This window comes from Leucoraja erinacea, chromosome 3 (genome assembly GCF_028641065.1).
Source record: "Leucoraja erinacea ecotype New England chromosome 3, Leri_hhj_1, whole genome shotgun sequence".
NCBI lineage: Eukaryota > Metazoa > Chordata > Chondrichthyes > Rajiformes > Rajidae > Leucoraja > Leucoraja erinaceus.
The window spans coordinates 85,254,213-85,272,375 of NC_073379.1; the positions used below are offsets into that span (position 1 = coordinate 85,254,213).

General features: G+C 42.2%; 1 protein-coding gene across 2 annotated transcripts in view; it reads right to left on the reverse strand.

Annotated features, from left to right (window-relative positions):
- prdm6 (PR domain containing 6) overlaps positions 1 to 18,163 on the reverse strand; it is a 220,442-nt gene that overhangs the window by 61,034 nt on the left and 141,245 nt on the right. For both annotated transcript variants that reach the window (XM_055633124.1, XM_055633125.1), the window contains one exon: positions 4,668 to 4,792. In XM_055633124.1, coding sequence (XP_055489099.1) covers positions 4,668 to 4,792 — 125 coding nt within the window. The remainder of the gene's footprint in view (positions 1 to 4,667; positions 4,793 to 18,163) is intronic.

The following is an 18,163-nucleotide window of genomic DNA, read 5'->3' on the forward strand; positions in this document are numbered from 1 at the left end:
ACACCTGCAGTTCCTTCCAACACAATGATACATATCTACCTCAATACACTCCATTGAGGATAAATGGGGATCCTGTGGATAGGGTGAACTGTTTTAAATATCTGGGAGTCCACATCTCTGAGGTTATGGCATGGGCATCACACGCCTCAGCACTCGTGAGTAAGGCAAGGCAGCGCCTTTAGCACCTCAGGCATTTGAGGAAATTCAGAGTGTCTCCGAGGATCCTCCAGTGCTTCTACACAGCAGCGGTGGAAAGCATCTTGTCCGGGAACATTACCATCTGGTTCGGGAATTGCTCTGCCAAGGACAAGAAGGCTCTGCAGAGAGTAGTGCCTTCGGCCGAACGCACTATGGGAACTTCACTCGCCCCCCTGCAGGAACTATACAACAGGAGGTGCAACTCCAGAGCAAATAAAATCATGGGAGACCCCTTCCACCCCTGCAACGGACTGCTACGGTCAGGCAAACGCCTAGGGATATTAAATTTATCCATGCGGTGAGAACGTGTTTGAGGTTAGCATTTGAAATATGTTTCTTCCCAGAGGCAATTCGGACTGTCAAAAACGCAATGTTATCTTCTTCCCACAGGGACTAAAAATTCTCTACTGAACATATATTTTTTCCTTCTATTATTTTATTATCTGTATATAAAGACACCGAATGATGTGTAAAATGATTGTGTTTATAATTTGTTTGGTTGTTTTGTTGTTTGTCTTTTGCACAAAAGTCTGCGAGCATTGCCACTTTCATTTCACTGCACATCTCGTATGTGTATGTGACAAATAAACCTGACTTGACTTGACTGTTGTTGGATTACTGTCACACACATATTACAGGGTCAAATAAAAAACTAGCATATAAGAATGTAATGTTATTTATTTGGAATGATTTCATAGCGTTAGTGGTTCATCTCATCCCTTTTTTTGTTGATTTGCTGATAGGTAATGAAATCCTCTGCAGCAAACTCATTATGAAGTATATAGATAACCTACTTGTATCTTGGTTAGATCTTACTTTTTGTAAGGGTGCTGTAAAACTAAAGGGCTGAGTGAAATGAAAGTAGAAACATTATTTTATTAAAACCTCAGTCAAAAACAAGCTAGTGTTACATTTTGGGAAGTCTAACATGGACAGGACCTACAATGGTCATGTGCAGTTGTATAAGACGTTGGTGAGGCCGAATTTAGAGTATTGTGTTCAGTTCCGGGCACCATGTTATAGAAAATATGTTGGCCTGATGGAAAAGGTGCAGAGATTTACAAGGATGTTGCCAGATCTAGAGGGTCTGAGCTGGAGGGAGAGGTTGAGTAGGCTGGGATTCTATTCCTTGGAGCACAGGAGGATGAGGGGTGATCTGATTGAGGTGTATAAAATCATGAGAGGAATAGATTGGATAGATGCACAGTCTCTTGTTCAGAGTAGGTGAATCGAGGACCAGAGGACATAGGTTTAAGGTGAAGGAAAAAATATTGAGAAACATAGAAACATAGAAAATAGGTGCAGGAGTAGGCCATTCGGCCCTTCGAGCCTGCACCGCCATTCAATGTGATCATGGCTGATCATCCAACTCAGTATCCTGTACCTACCTTCTCTCCATACCCCCTGATCCCTTTAGCCACAAGGGCCACATCTAACTCCCTCTTAAATATAGCCAATGAACTGGCCTCAACTACATTCTGTGGCAGAGAATTCTAGAGATTCACCACTCTCTGTGTAAAAAATGTTTTTCTCATAATAATAATAATAACTTTATTTATAAAGCACTTTAAACAACTGCAGTTGCCACAAGTGCTGTACATGAGAACTCATGGACAAGAAGTTATTACAAACCATTAAAAAACGTAAAACAAAGGACTATAAAACAATAAAAATTAAAAGACATTAAAAGCACTAAAAACAGGAGCAATGTCTCAGCCAGTGTCGAAAGCCAGAGAATAAAAATTAGTTTTTAGGGTGGATTTGAAGATGGACAGTGAGGGGGCCTGTCTGATGTGCAACGGCAAGGTGTTCCAGAGTGCCGGAGCAGCAACAGAAAAGGCTCTATCCCCTCTGAGCTTCCGCTTAGACCTTGGACCTTAGACCAAGGAGCAGCTGATCAGCTGACCTGAGGCACCGGGCCTCATCTCAGTCCTAAAAGATTTCCCCTTTATCCTTAAACTGTGACCCCTTGTTCTGGACTTCCCCAACATCGGGAACAATCTTCCTGCATCTAGCCTGTCCAACCCCTTAAGAATTTTGTAAGTTTCTATAAGATCCCCCCTTAATCTTCTAAATTTTAGCGTGTACAAGCCGAGTCTATCCAGTCTTTCGTCATATGAAAGTCCTGACATCCCAGGAATCAGTCTGGTGAACCTTCTCTGTACTCCCTCTATAACAAGAATGTCCTTCCTCAGATTAGGAGACCAAAACTGTATGCAATACTCTAGGTGTGGTCTCACCAGGACCCTGTACAACTGCAGTAGAACCTCCTTGCTCCTATACTCAAATCCTTTTGCTATGAATGCTAACATACCATTCGCTTTCTTCGATTTAATATGAATCTGAGGGGTAACTGTTTCACACAAAGGGTGGTAGTTGTATGGAACAAGCTGCCCGAGGAGGTGGTTGAGGCAGGGACTATCCCAACATTTAAGAAACAGTTAGACAGGTACATGTAAAGGACAGGTTTGGAGGGATATGGACCAAACGCGGGCAGGTGGGACTAGTGTAGCTGGAACATGTTGGCCTATGTGAGCAAGTTGGGCCATAATGCCCCTTTCCACACTGTATCACTGTCGCTATGACTACTGGGCTAAATTTAACTAAGTTACCTGCCAATTTTCTTTTCTGGGCACCTGGTATCTGTTGGTAATGTCCCAGCACATTCTGTTTCAATGCACTAATTTCTATTTTAATACATAATATCTGAGGGGTGTAGCAAATTAAACTGATTAGTTTGTCTGCTTGCAATGATCACAGAATGATTATATCTTACCTCTATTGTTAGCAACCTCGCTATTATGAGTCTTCTGTTGATCATAATTCTTAAATGGTAATAGTGCCATTATACCATACTAAAAGACAAGTTTATCTTCTTTTATAATGATAGACACAAAATGCTGGAGTAACTCAGTAGGTCAGGCAGTATCCCTGTAGAAAATGGATAGATGATAGTTCGAGTCGGGACCCTTTGTCAGTCTGAAAAACCTCACCAATCCATTTTCTGCAAGGATGCTGCATGACCTGTTAACTTACTCCAGCATTTTGAATCTATCTTTGGTTTTATCCAGCAACTGCAGTTCCTTTTTATCAACCTTTTATAATGAGGTAGGCAATTCAATGGCATCAACTTGGCATCAATATCTAAATGGCATCAAGTTGGGAAAAGGGGAAATACAGCGGGATCTGGGGGTCCTTGTACATCAGTCTAGGAAAGTAAGCATGCAGGTACAGTAGGCAGTGAAGAAAGCGAATGGCATGTTGGCCTTTATAACAAGAGGAATCGAATATAGGAGCAAAGAGGTCCTTCTGCAGTTGTACAGAGCCCTAGTGAGACCACACCTGGAGTATTGTGTGCAGTTTTGGTCTCCTAATTTGAGGAAAGGACAATCTTGCTATTGAGGGAGTGCAGCGTAGGTTTACAAGGTTAATTCCCGGGATGGTGGGACTGTCATATGCTGAGAGAATGAAGCAGCTGGGCTTGTACACGCTGGAGTTTAGAAGGATGAGAGGCAATCTCATTGAAACATATAAGATTGTTAAGGGCTTGGACACGCTAGAGGCAAGCACCATGTTCCCATGTTGGGGGAGTCCAGAACCAGGGGCAACAATTTAAGAATAAGGAGTAAGCCATTTAGAACGGAGAAGAGGAAACAATTTTTCTCACAGTGGTGAGTCTGTGGAATTAGCTGCATCAGAGGGCGATGGAGGCAGGTTATCTGGATGCTTTCAAGAGCAAGCTAGATAGGGCTCTTAAAAATAGCGGAGTCAGGGGATATGGGGAGAAGGCAGGAACGGGGTACTGATTGGGGATGATCAGCCATGATCACATTGAATGGCAGTGCTGGCTCGAAGGGCCAAACGGCCACTCCTGCACCTATTGTCTATTGTATCTTGTCTATTGTCAACACTTTCAACTCATAGGTAAACCTGCTTGCAGGACGTCCGTCCAACCAATTATGAAGAATTGTAGCCCCACCAACTTGTTCTCCCTTGCCCACCCACATCTTATCCAGATGTTGTGATGAAGAATGAATCATACTCATCAGTTTACTCATTTTTCACCAGACCATTTATTGCTCTATGTTCTTTCACTAGTGCATAACTAGGAAAATCTGAGAAAATTATTGAAAATCTCATCATAATGGAGATCAGCAAAATAATGTGAAAAGCCACAGAACTACAAGTGTAACTGTGTATTCACAATCACAGTTCAATATATATATATTTTCTCAAATTAGCAAATTAAATCAAAATACCATGCAGCACTAAGAAAGAGCAGCAACAAGATAACTGCTATTTTTTTCAGTTCTAAAGAAAAGATCACCTCAATTGACAAAGAAGATCCCCAAACTAACCAGTAAAGTACATGATAGTTCTGCAGGAAAAGTTTGTTTGTAGATTAAATATGGCAACGAAAAGTTATTCTGTGTTAACATTCTTTTAAAGGCACTGAAAGAAATGCTTACGGTTGTCATCTTGTGCAACGCACTGAAATGGGATCCCAAAGAATGACGTATAGCTATCATTGTACCACACCAAAAGTTCCACTCCTCTCGGGATGTCATCACAGGCTCTGTAGAAGATGCAGGACCTAAAAACAAAAACGCATGAAGTGCTTTCAGCTTTGATAATCTTGCACCTTATTTTTGAATGACATTTGGTTTTCATAGCACATCACACTGGTGTCCACTTCAATATTAGAGTGGTAGGATACAGCCTGTCACTCACAACTATGTATAGGAAAGAACTGCAGATGCCAGTTTAAATCAAAGAATGACACACTTTATCTCCTCCTCCACTACCCACACTGAACTTTTAGGCCACCGTCTCCTCCATTGTCAGAGTGAGGCCCAATGCAAATTGGAGGAACAGCACCTCGTATTTCACTTGGGCAGCTTACACCCCAGCAGTATGAACATTGATTTCTCTAACTTCAAATAGCCCTTGCTTACCATCTCTCGATCCCCTCGCCCATCCCAGTTCTCCGACGAGTCTTACTGTCTCTGACTACAGTATCTCTGTACCGCCTACTCCCCTGACATCAGTCTGAAGAAGGGTCTGGACCCGAAATGTCACCCATTCCTTCTCTCCAGAGATGCTTGCTGCCGGCATGCCCCACTGAATTACTCCAGCATTTAGTGTCTATGCACAACTGTGCTTGGCTACTTTCAAAATAAAATGAGGGAAATTACATTAAAATTTAAATATTTGTAAACTGGTTAAATAATTACTTTGGAAAGAGCTGCTAGAGGAAGTAGTTAAGAGGGGTACAATGACATTTAAAAAAACATTTGTGTAAAGTTTAGAGGAATATGGGACAAATGGGAGGGAATGGGATTAGCTTTGATGGTTGGTATAGACAAATTGGGCTAACGTGCCTGATTTCTTGCTGGATGAGTCTAGCGTGAAACTTAGTAGGCATATAAGTTTACATCACGCCCAAGCTAAAGCATAAGGGTCCTAAATCATAAATGAGGATAAAACTGTTAAAAATAAAATACTGAGGAAAATATGATACAAAATAAAATATTTGAACATATACAGTTTTAAAGGTATTTATGAAATGAATATAAAGATATGGTAAGCAACATTTGGCTGATTTGTAATTTTTTGAAATGTTTATAAATTCAGTCCAATTGCCATATTGCTACACCAAATAACAAAGGAGTACTTAATCATACTTGTGTTCAAGGAGGAACTGCAGATGCTGGAAGATCGAAGGTACACAAAAATGCTGGAGAAACTCAGCGGGTGCAGCAGCATCTATGGAGCGAAGGAAATAGGCGACATTTCGGGCCGAAACCCTTCATCAGAATTTAATCATACTTAATCAGTCAATAATAATGCATTATTACAAATTGACATAAAAATAGCAACCTGACTTAGAAAGGCCCTGATAAAGTCAAGAAAAACTCACAGTGGTTTCATGAAAGTTCTAGAGAGGAATCCGGGGTAGCGGACCTGGTGGATTTGCTGCCTCGCAGAGCCACAGGTTCAATCCTAACCAAAGATCCTATAGCAGAGCTGCTATAAGATCTTTGATCCTAACCTCTGGTACCCTCAATGTGGATTTTACAAGTTCATAAGGTCAAACAGTGCCCTCTGTAATGTTTGGGACAAAAACCTATCATTTATTTATTTGCCCCTGTACTCCACAATTTGAGATTTCTCCCCATAACCTCTGACACCTGTTCATCTTATGGTGAGTTTCCTCCAAATACTCCAGTTTCCTCCCATACGCCAAAGACGTGCAGGTTTATAGTTTAACTGAACTTTATAAATTGCCTCCTAGTGTGTAGGGAATGGTTGTGAAAGTAGTAGTGTGAATGGATGGATGATTGCTGGTTAGCTTGGATGTGATGGGCTGAAGGGCCTATTTCCATGCTGTATCTTTCACTCAATCAATAAGCTCTACTTTACATCCCACTAAACCGCACTAGTGCCAGATTTACATTTTGTTAATAGAGATTATCTGTCACCCTCTCAATAATAATACTTTCTCTTTTGCAATAAACAGAAAGTTTAAAGGGAGTGAAGGTGCAGATTAATGAAAGGTTGATTATCTAAAACTTCCTTCAAAGTGGTCAGTAGATCCAGTCAGATGGTAAAATCAGATGGCCAGGTTGCACCATTTATTGCTAGAACATATGCTGATTCCTCAAACATATGATGAGCTAAACTAATGCAAATGCAGAGGAAAATACAGTGGAGACGACAAATTCTGCTGACAGAGAGATTAACAGCCAAATGTTATGCTCTGAATTTTGGTATTTTCCTCATGGTCCATCCCATAATAATAAAGAGAAGGATTATTTTATTCATTGCGAGTTTTCATTGCTCATGCTCCATCTACCCCATTGGAACACGCAGTCCTAAATGCAATAAAGATGCCTTTAATGCATTGTCGTTTCCAGAAACCTGTAGATTGAGAATTAAATAGACTCAAAAAATGAATTACCACTGTTAAGGGGCTGTCCCACTTGGGCAAACTAATTGGCGAGTTTAGAAGAGTTTGAAATAATTACATGTTGAAGACCTCCTTCGACCATGTAGAAGACCTCCTTTGACCTTCTTCGACTATGTTGAAGACCAGCTTCAACTAGGTACGACTAACTACGACTAACTTCGGGAAAATTGGACCGAGTAGTGGAGAGTGAAGACGACCTCTCTTCGACTATGATGAAGACTAATTATAACTACCTTCGACTGCCTTTGACTACCCTCGATTACCTATGACGACTTACTACGACCTACTACGACTAAACCTACGAGTAAAAAAAGTATACAATTTTTCCATGATGACCTTTTTTTAATCGCGGGCATTTTTCAACATGTTGAAAAATACGCCTCGACCTAGCTGAGGCCTTGAGTACACATTGACTACTCTCGAGCATGAAGGAGAGTTACAAAGACCACCTACGACTTCGTGTCGACCATGCTGCGAGTATGAGTCGAGGGTAAACTCGCCAGAACTCGCGGATTAGGTCGCCCAAGTGGGACAGCCCCTTTAGGATCATCATTTCTGACACCTCTCTCTATTTCCTGGATCTCTGTATCTCCATTTCCAAAGACAATCTATCCACTGGCATCTATAAACCCATTGATTCCCACAGCGACATTGACTACACATTCTCCCACCCTGTATCTTGTATGGATTCCATCTCTTCTTGTGTCACTGTGGCTGGCATGGTGAAACCATGAAGCTACGTTTTATTCTGGTGTAGAACTTTACCCCATTGTTTCAGCTGCTCAGACGTTCCTAAGGAAACGTATTTTTAGCCGGGCCTTTATCCAAGATGCTGACGGACTTTAGGTGTCTGTTTGTAGATCTCTCAGGTGACCCTATTATCTCCACTCAGCCTGCTCCTTCTACACGTCATGTGACAGCCTCGTTAATACAGAAAAAGAAGATTGTTGAAAGAATTTCAAAAAAAATCTGGCATTTTGGTTTTGAGTTATATAACCATATAACCATATAACAATTACAGCATGGAAACAGGCCATCTCAGCCCTACAAGTCCATGCCGAACAATTTTTTTTTTTTCCCCTTAGTCCCACCTGCCTGCACTCATACCATAACCCTCCATTCCCTTCTCATCCATATGCCTATCCAATTTATTTTTAAATGATACCAATGAACCTGCCTCCACCACAGCAGTTGAGGTCTTGGACACCATTCCTATGCACTTATGTCCATAAGTGGTCCAATTAATTATTTTAATAATCTGCTTCCTGGAATTCTGAGTTGGATTAGTGGAATAGAAAATTAATGGGCGGAAATTGTGCCTGTTCTGATTTCTGCGCCTGCTAAAGTTTTGTAGATTTTGTATGCTTATCTTCCACTTTCGAACAAGCAGAATTTCTGAGGCTAATCATAACATCCTTACAGCCAGCCCTCTGAGATCAGTGAGTTTAGCACAGACCACAAATCAAACACTGGGACTTTCTGGGTCCATTTGGCACAGGTTCCTGCTGGAAAGTGTACTAAAAAACAGTTTTGATTTGACAATCAGAGAGAGGTTTGAAAAAAAAAACTTTTAAGATGTGTGAGCGGCCATATTTGGCAGAAAGGAAAATGCACCACCCCTCTTGTCCAAGCCACATCACAGAAATGTACTAGTGCCAAAGCAGTTTGCTCCTTGCTAAACCCCACTTGCTAAAGGGAATCCAACAGCACATGTTCCTTAGTAGCGAGATGTGCACTTGTCAATGCATTTTGTCATTGCCAAGTGGCTCTTGGCAACAGATTTGTAAAGATCAATATAAACAAACAGAGGATTCTTAAATTTTAACTTGCAGCTGTGAAAATTCCATCTGTGTTATTTTTACTGAGCATTCTACCATCCTGTTCGACTGTAGTGCTGCTAGCTAAGCAGAGTGCTTTAGATCTTTCTATGAATATCAGACAAAAAATATGCCCTGGCTGATTCCTCTCTTTGCAGGAACCTGTAAAGCTTCAATAATTCTTCCCACAGCTTCACAGGCTCAATCAAGGCCTGTACTTTGCAAGTCACATGTCTGGTAACTTGGGAGACGGCGTGCAACGGACCATATTTGATCAAATTCACCTTTGCTTTTGACTTCTCGCCATAGAAACTTTGATCAAAGTGATGCACGCAATTAGATCGATGCTAAACATACATGTACCACTTCTGCTGAAAGGACGGGACTGTTTTAAAGCAATGGGTGGTCTCAGAGGCTCTTAGAAAGACTACAGAACTATAAGCATGCACTGTTTCTTATGAGAGGGCAACAGTTGCATGCCCTGCACAAATCACTGTGTGCTTAAGTACATCAAAGGCATTTTTCCCTCTCGGCTAATATTTCCTTTCCTGACATGTATTTAGTATTGTGTTTGGATGACTCATAAAGATAACTGCATGATGTCCTCTCTCTGTTGTAGCAGAACTCATGCCAATGAACATTATTGTCAGCACAATATAAAAACAAAATATTGGGGATGGGGTGGTCATAGTCATCAATCAATCTTAAAAATTCTTTGAAGAGAATTCCATTAAGACATCTCTAATCAAAACATATAGAATTCAAACCAGCTGCCTATCACGAGGGATAGATGTTTAAACATGACTTTTGTTGTATTCCTTTGGGCTGTACATGAAGCCTTTTCTTTTGCCCACATAAATTACATTTAAAACTTACAAAACACCAAATATTCTCCCTTATTTATCTCATTAGAAACTGATTTTTAGAAGGGGAAAGTATATTCAGACCCAGCTCCAGAAGGGCTCAAAGTAAGGCTGGTACATTTTAACTACCCTGTGAATAGCCAAGGCAATGCCATGAGTCCCTGGTTGGAGCCACACTCTCTGCCGCGTGCTCTGCTTGTAGATAGAAGGCAGTATCAAAGCTGAAGCAGGCTACAACATTCTCAACAACAAAGTTAATCAACCAGCATTCCTGCTCCTGATTTCCAACCAATTATTCCTGCTTGAAGGATTCGATTGTGATGGCCCTTTCTTCCTCCACGTTTAACAGTCTGCTGACTCTCACTTTTAGGCACACACATCCTGATGTCAAGAGTTGGAGGCAATCAGTGCTCACCGAAGCTGAACTAGCATGGAAATTCAGAAAGGAAGAAAAAAGATTTTGATTTATTTGGCACCTATTGCATACCTTTTAAGACTTCCCAAATCAGCGAACTACATATCCAGAAAAGACACAAAATGTTGGAGGGATTCATGGGATCAGGCAGCAACTCTGGAGAACATGGACAGGTGATGTTTTGAGTTGGGGCCCTTCTTCACTCTGATTACTTGAACTGACTGACTATATCTCGAGTCTGATCATTGCAGTGTTGCGGAAAATACAGTGGAAATTTGCACACATCATGCCCAAATAGTATATATTATTAATTAAAATAGAATATACTTACAAAAGTGCCGAAGGGGACATAAACATTGGCCATATTTTCTTTAACATTATACTGAGGACACTTCAATGTTACCTCGGCCCCTTTGTTTAATCTATCTATTTATCTATGTTATACTAAAACTCTTCCCTTTGTTCTTGTGTCGATGTGGGCCAGGGTTGTGTCAGCTTTCTGTCAATCTCCTTAATTCCTATCTCCTTCCAAATGCTAGGCCGCAGCCTACCCGTTTTCACACATGCTACTGACATTTTTACCGTGGACGCGATAAATATCTTCACGTCGCATTTCAACCTATATTTCCCAAGTTACGAATCTTTTAAAAACGGTTTCAAAAAATTAAAGTTCTTTATGTTCACCCAATTTGAAGTAAAAAATTCTAACTGATGTCACAATCCACTCGCACACTCCGGGCAGAGGGCCACTCCAGCACCAGCTCGGCCCCGCTGGAATCCCTCCATCCTCCCCCCCCCCACTCTACCCCCATCCCCTCCTCTCTACCTCTCTCTCTCTAATCCCCTCCCTCTCTGCCCCTCTCTCCCTTTGCATCCCCCTCCTCCTCCCTCTTCCCTACCTCTCTATCCCCCCCTCACCTCCCTCTCCCTCTCTCCCCCTCCCCCTCTCTACCCCCCTACGTGGGGCACTCCAGCACTCCAACCCATTCGGTTCCGCCCGCTTGGCCCTGCTCAGCCCCACTTGGCTCAGACACGCTTAGCCCTGCTCCATCGGCTCTGCTCGAAGAGGTGAGGGAGGGGTTGGGGGAAGTGGAGGAGAGGGAAAAAATCCTGAGGAGTTGAGGAGGGAGAGTGGTGGGATTGAGGGAGAGGAGTGGTAGGGCGAGTTGTTTCAAACGTCTACAATCCCTCTCACACCCCCTCCCTCTCTATCCCCTCCTTCTCTGCCTTCCCTCCCCCTTCTCTACCCACTTCCCTCTCTACCCCCCTCCCTCTCTACCTTCCATCAACACCACACTACCTCCCCCCCACTCCCCAACTCTAACCCCCTCCCTCTTGGCCCCTCTCCCTCTCTATCCCCTCCGCCTCCCTCTATACTCTCTTAGCATCTCCCACTCTACCCCTCCCCCTCCCTCTCTGCCCCTCTCTCTGGCCCCCTCACTCTATCCTCCCTCCCTCCCTACCCCCCCCTCCCCCTCTCCCTCTACCCCCCCCCCCCCCTCACCCTCTCTACCCCCTCCCTCTCCCTCTCTACCCCCTCCCCCTACCCTCCTTCTCTACCCCCCTCACTCCCCCTCTCTAACCCCCCCTCCACCTCCCTCTCTACCCCTCTCCCTCTCTAGCTGTGCCTGCGCAGTTGGGGGCTATGCATGAGTGGGTAGGGTGGGGATGGGGGATGGGGGAAAAGAAGCGAATGAAAGCGCTACTTGAAATTAAAGAAATCAACGTTCAAATCCTGGGTTGTAAGCTGCCCAAGAGAAATGAATGGTGCTGTTCCTCCAATTTGCGTTTAGCCTCACACTGACAATAGAGCAGGCCCGGGACAAAGAGGTCAGTTTTGGAATGGGAAGGGGAGTTAATTCATTGACCTGCTCCTTCATAATACATTTTACATCAACGCTACATTTGTAAAGGTACCAGAACCTGGCTGCTGTTAGACAAAGCTCCCAGGTTTGATATTAGAAGAATAGTCTGCAGACTTCAATTTGGATTTGTGTCATGATTATAAAACAAACAATGGAAAATCAGTTTGAAGAGAACCATAGACCAGGTTCCAGAATGTGAATGGAAGCAAGCAGATGGGTAACTGATCTCTTATGTTACAAACTTTGCAGCACCATCCACCTTTGACGCTGAGGATTCCAAGTGCCCTGTGGCCACTTTGTGCCAAAGCCACTCATTTACTGCAACAATTCAACATTGGATATTTTCCAAATTGGAATTGTCAGATTTACTCCACAGGTCAATGTTCCTGATCAGTAAACTACGTACTGGATAGTGCAGGCAACCAGAGAGGTGTTCAAATCCCTCTAAGGCATCTGTGGGATTTAAATCTAGCTAACTAAATAAATCTGAAGAAGGGTCTTGATCCAAAATGTCACATCCACGTCTTCCAGGGATGCTGTCTGACCCACTGAGTTGCAACACATTGTTTATTTTTTGGTAAACCAGCATCTGCAGTTCCTTCTGTCTCTCTCTTAATTAAATATTAATTAATATTAATATAATATCAAGGGGGGGGGGGGTTAGTGTGTGTGTGTGTGTGTGTGGGGGGGGGGGGGGGGTTTGGTGTGTGTGTGTGTGTGTGTGTGTGTGTGTGTGTGTGTGTGTGTGTGTGTGTGTGTGTGTGTGTGTGTGTGTGTGTGTGTGTGTGTGTGTGACTCCACAGGCTGCTCCCCCCCCCCCCCCTGGCCGCATGCGACTGAACTGTCCTCAATCTTACCATCTATAATCCTTCCACATGCTCCTGACTCAGCATAGTTTTTTTGCACATTCACTTTAGACTGTCAGCATAGTTTTGCGCATCCACATCTCTATGGTACGACTTGAACAACCATTTTGTGACTCAATGTGCTTATCCCTCCATTCCCTTCATATCCATGTACCTTTCTAAAAGCCTCTCAAATGCCAGTGCCTCCACCACCACTCCTGGAAGTTTTTCTCCAGGTATTCACCACCCTCTGCATAAAAAGACTTGCCCTGCACATCTTTAAATGTTGCCCCTCTCACCATAAAGTTATTCCCTCTAGTCTTTAACATTTCCACCCTGGGAAAAATGTTCAGACTATCTACCCTGTCTATGCCTCTCATAATGTTATACACTTCTATGAGGTCTCCCCTCAACATTCCTCGTTCCAGAGAAAACATTCCTTTGGCTGCCTTAAATTTGACAAAATTGTCTATAACTTTCCTCATCTGATCGGTATTTTCATCTGATGAATTTACAATTTTTTCAGAGATTTCCTTCAGTTGTAGGAAAACGAAACAAAAAAAATTTTTATCTTTTCAGAAAAATGGACTGGGGAAGGACTGAAATTGGTGATTTTATTGTTTTTGTAAGTTTTTAGTTTAGAGATACAACACAGAAGCAGGCCCTTCAGCCCACCAAGTCCACACCGACCAGCAATCCCCATACACCAGAACTATACCACACACTAGGGACAATTTACAATTCTTCCCAATGCAAATCAACCTACAAACCTGTACGTCTTTGGAGTGTTGGAGGAAACCGGAACACCAAAAGAAAGCGTACATGGTACACATGGAAAACACACAAATTCCGTACAAACAGCATCCATAATCGGGATCGAACCCCCAAGTCACTAGCGCTGTAAGGCAGCAACTCGACAACTGCGTCACAATGCCGTCTTCAAATTCTTCCTAAATAGTATAGGAATTCCTAGGCATTCATTTATATCAGTGATTTAATCTTACGTTAACAAAGCAACTGCTCCTTAGATGCAAGGGGCCTTTATTAATATAATTTTAATGATCGCCTATTACCCCTCTGTGAGCTCAAAACAATAAAAGGTGGCCCAGACTGTTTGTCACTTGGCTGGACATGTCAGCTACCTTCCAATGTAAAAAGAGTTCAGTAGAGCTTTTTGGTTCATGGGATCAATATTTCTCCATCATGACTATTTAAAAGTCAAAGAGGCCTGGGTTCTGCATTACTAACTCTGTGCCTTAATGAAAAAATCTGGTATTAAGTCACCCAAACTCACAAAATAAGTTTCATACAAATCAAGGGGGAATTTCATGAGTCTACTTCTGACACTGATGTGGATCAACGATGAACAATCACACTTCAGCCCTGATCTTCCAACCACAGTATGTTGTTGCCAAATCTCCACGTCCTTGTTCAATTATCCCTCAGAAATGTCTTTATGTGAAGACTTCTGACAAGCCAATCTTCTCAAATCTCCCATTTCCACTCAACCAAGACCTTTATTTCTAATGCCGTGCGAGCGATTTTGCAAAGACCCAAACATGGGTCAGAGACTTCTAATCCTACATCCCAATTATATAAGTATGTTCATCACTCGCTAGGATCTGTTCATGTAGCAGACCTTTTCAGAATTATATTTCATGGGTTACTGATTCCAAATAACAGGTATCACTAAACATAATTTAAACATCTCTAAAATCCATTTGTGTCATAGCAAATACAAATAATACATTTGTGCTTCTAATAACTTTCTCTTTTGTGCAAGGTCAAAGGGTACATATATAAAACCTATGTATTTAATTATTCACTGCTCTAGTTTGTTTCTGCTCTAATAAACTCTACTTGCAGAATAGAACAGTTGTGGTGGTGAGTGAGGATAACTTGTTAAAGATAAAGGTCCCAGCAATCCTACAATACAATAACACAATAGAGATTGATAAATGATGACAGGCAGTTTTGTTTCCACCATGCTATTCAGGACTTCAGTATATGTTTCTGAGTTCACATGTTCTGTTCTTTCTGGCGTTCAACATGCTTTCAACTGGTAAAAGCGCTTTCACCACTTCTGTGTGACTAATATCTGGAGGTTTATCAGTCCCATTGTTTTATGGTTTATAAGACAATTTTAATTGGAAAGTAAATCCTCTCCTGTGTCAATTCTGTGGAAGAACTATTCACTTTATCCTATGTGCTTGCTCCTTCCCAATACCTCAGTCTAATTGTTTTTAAATTCAATCTCCAATTGAAAAAGACTACAAAAATTAGTAAACACTGCCCAGTACATCATCGGCTCAGACCTTCCTTCCATCAAGGGGATTTATCGCAGTCGCTGCCTCAAAAAGGCTGGCAGAATCATCAAAGACCCACACCATCCTGGCCACACACTCATCTCCCTGCTACCTTCAGGTAGAAGGTACAGGAGCCTGAAGACTGCAACAACCAGGTTCAGGAATAGCTACTTCCCCACAGCCATCAGGCTATTAAACCTGGCTCGGACAAAACTCTGATTATTAATAACCACTTTCTGTTATTTGCACTTTACCAGTTTATTTATTCATGTGTGTATATATTTATATCATGGTATATGGACACATTTATCTGTTTTGTAGTAAATGCCTACTATTTTCTGTGTGCTTAAGCAAAGCAAGAATTTCATTGTCCAATACAGGGACACATGACAATAAACTCACTTGAACTTGAAATCTCTTGTGCATTTTGTTACCACCATTGTTTCCAGCTGGATGTATAAAGTCCTGAGGACTCTACAATATATACTTCTAACCTTTCCCTTTGATTATTGATTTGAGTTTTGTGCTCATTTATCTATCGGCAGCAGAGAGATTGCTTTCCTGTCTGTCACATCAAGAGCTTTTTACCTCAGATGTCCTCTCACTCTTCTACTTTAGTCCTTGCTGGAACACAAACAGTACAGCACTGGACAGGTCTTTCAACAAACATGATGCTAAGTCAAGCTAATCTACTCTGCCAGCATGTGATCTAGTTCCCTCCATTTCCTGTATATCCATTTGCCAATCTAAAGGTCTCTTAAATGCCACTAACGTATCTGCCTCCATCGCCATTTCGCACAGCGTGTTCTAGGTTCCCACTACTCCGTGTGCAAAAAAACTTGCTAGACACATCTCCCAAACACTTTACTTCTCTCACATTAAGTTGTCCCCTCTATCCTATATATCTGTCCTGAGAGAAAGGTTTTGACTGTCTACCCTATCTAGGCCTTTCATAATTTTATAAACAGTACTTCTATAAGGTCTCCCTCATAGAAACATAGGAACATAGAAAATAGGCGCAGGAGTCGGCCATTCGGCCCTTCGAGCCTGCACCGCCATTCAATATGACCATTGCTGATCATCCTACTCAGTATCCTGTACCTGCCTTCTCTCCATACCCCCTGATCCCTTTAGCCACAAGGGCCACATCTAACTCTAACATCTAACGATAGAACATTCAAGTACTATCGTACAATTGTCGTGGCCTGCGTTTGGGCCAGAGCGCAGGGGATAAAGCTCGCCGCTCAGTTGTTGACAACCTCCTGGAGAACTGTGACATACTATGTATGCAAGAGACATTCTTAGCGAAGCAAGACTTGGACTAACTCAATTCTCTCAATGACAACTTTCATGGGGCTGGGGAGTCTACAACTGACCTTGGCATGGGAATAGTCAGAGGTGGGATACCAGGTGGTGTGGCTATTCTATGGAACAAGAAGCTTGACTCATCAGTAAATGTGATTCGGCTTGATGTTGACTGGTGCATTGGCATACACTTTACTCACAACGACAAGGAATTTGTTATCCAGAATGTGTATACACCCTATGAATGCCATCAGAATGAGGATGAATATTTAGACTTGCTTTCATCTATTCATTCAAAACAATAATTATTGTAGTCATTGGGGATATGAATGCAGATATCTCAGATAGGAACTCATTATTTGCCAATCATATGGCTCAGTTCTGTCAAGATAATAATTTAATATTGTCAAGCAAAGTGCTTTTACCTGCAGATAGCTATACTTATATTAGTGAGGTCTGGCGCACCACATCATGGCTGGACCACTGTATTAGTACAGCTGATGCACATGCCTCATTGGGGTGTATGAGCATTCTGTACGGGGCAGCAATGACTGATCATATACCTGTTGCTATGACAATAAATGTTGAACACATACCTGTGCTATCCAGAGATAGAAATAGCTTTAATACAGAAAAACTGGACTGGTCAACGCTTACAAAGGAAGACATCCTAGCCTATTATGCCCATACAGATAAATCCTTAAGCAATATTCATCTACCTAAAGACGCAATAATATGTAGCAATGTTAATTGTAAAGATGTGAATCATAGGAGAGATATCTGCTCCATGCATAATGATATAGTAAGCACCTTATATGTAGGCAGTAAGCCCTACTGCAAGCATAAAAATAAGACATGCTGGATAGAATAAATGAGTTTGTTAACTCCACAGATAACCAGTTTGGCTTTAAAGCTAAACATGGCACTGACATGCATATATGCCCTAAAGGAGATTGTAAACAAATATAGAGGCAAAAACTCTTCAATCCTTATGTGCTTTATTGATGCTTCCAAAGCCTTTGACTGTGTTAATCACAGAAAGCGGTTTGGTAAAATGAGTCAAAGAGGGGTGCCTGAATACATTGTTAGAATCCTGGCCTACTGGTATGCCCACCAGATTATGCAAATAAAATGGGGCAATAGGGTCTCAGCCCCATTTGGGGTTAGCAATGGTGTTAGACAAGGAGGAATTTTGTCCCCAGTCCTTTTTAATCTATATATTGATGATCTGTCTAAACAATTGAAAGCCTGTAACACTGGGTGCGTGATTGGTAATATTTTAGTGAACCATATTATGTATGCAGATGATCTTGTGGTCTTTAGTCCATCTAGCGCTGGTCTTCAGCAGCTCCTTACTATATGTTCCATGTATGGTGTGGAACATGACATTTTACTTCGGAGTCACGTGAGTGATTCCGTGAAGACCCCAGCTCCAGTGCGCATGCGGCATTATCGCACAGCGTGCAGAACGCGGCAGCCAGCGGGAGTCGGGCTAGCTCCCGCATCCAGGGACGAGAGGTAAGTACTTACCTTAATCGGGCCTTGTGATTTTTGCTCCAGGGGGAGCAAAGTGAGGCAT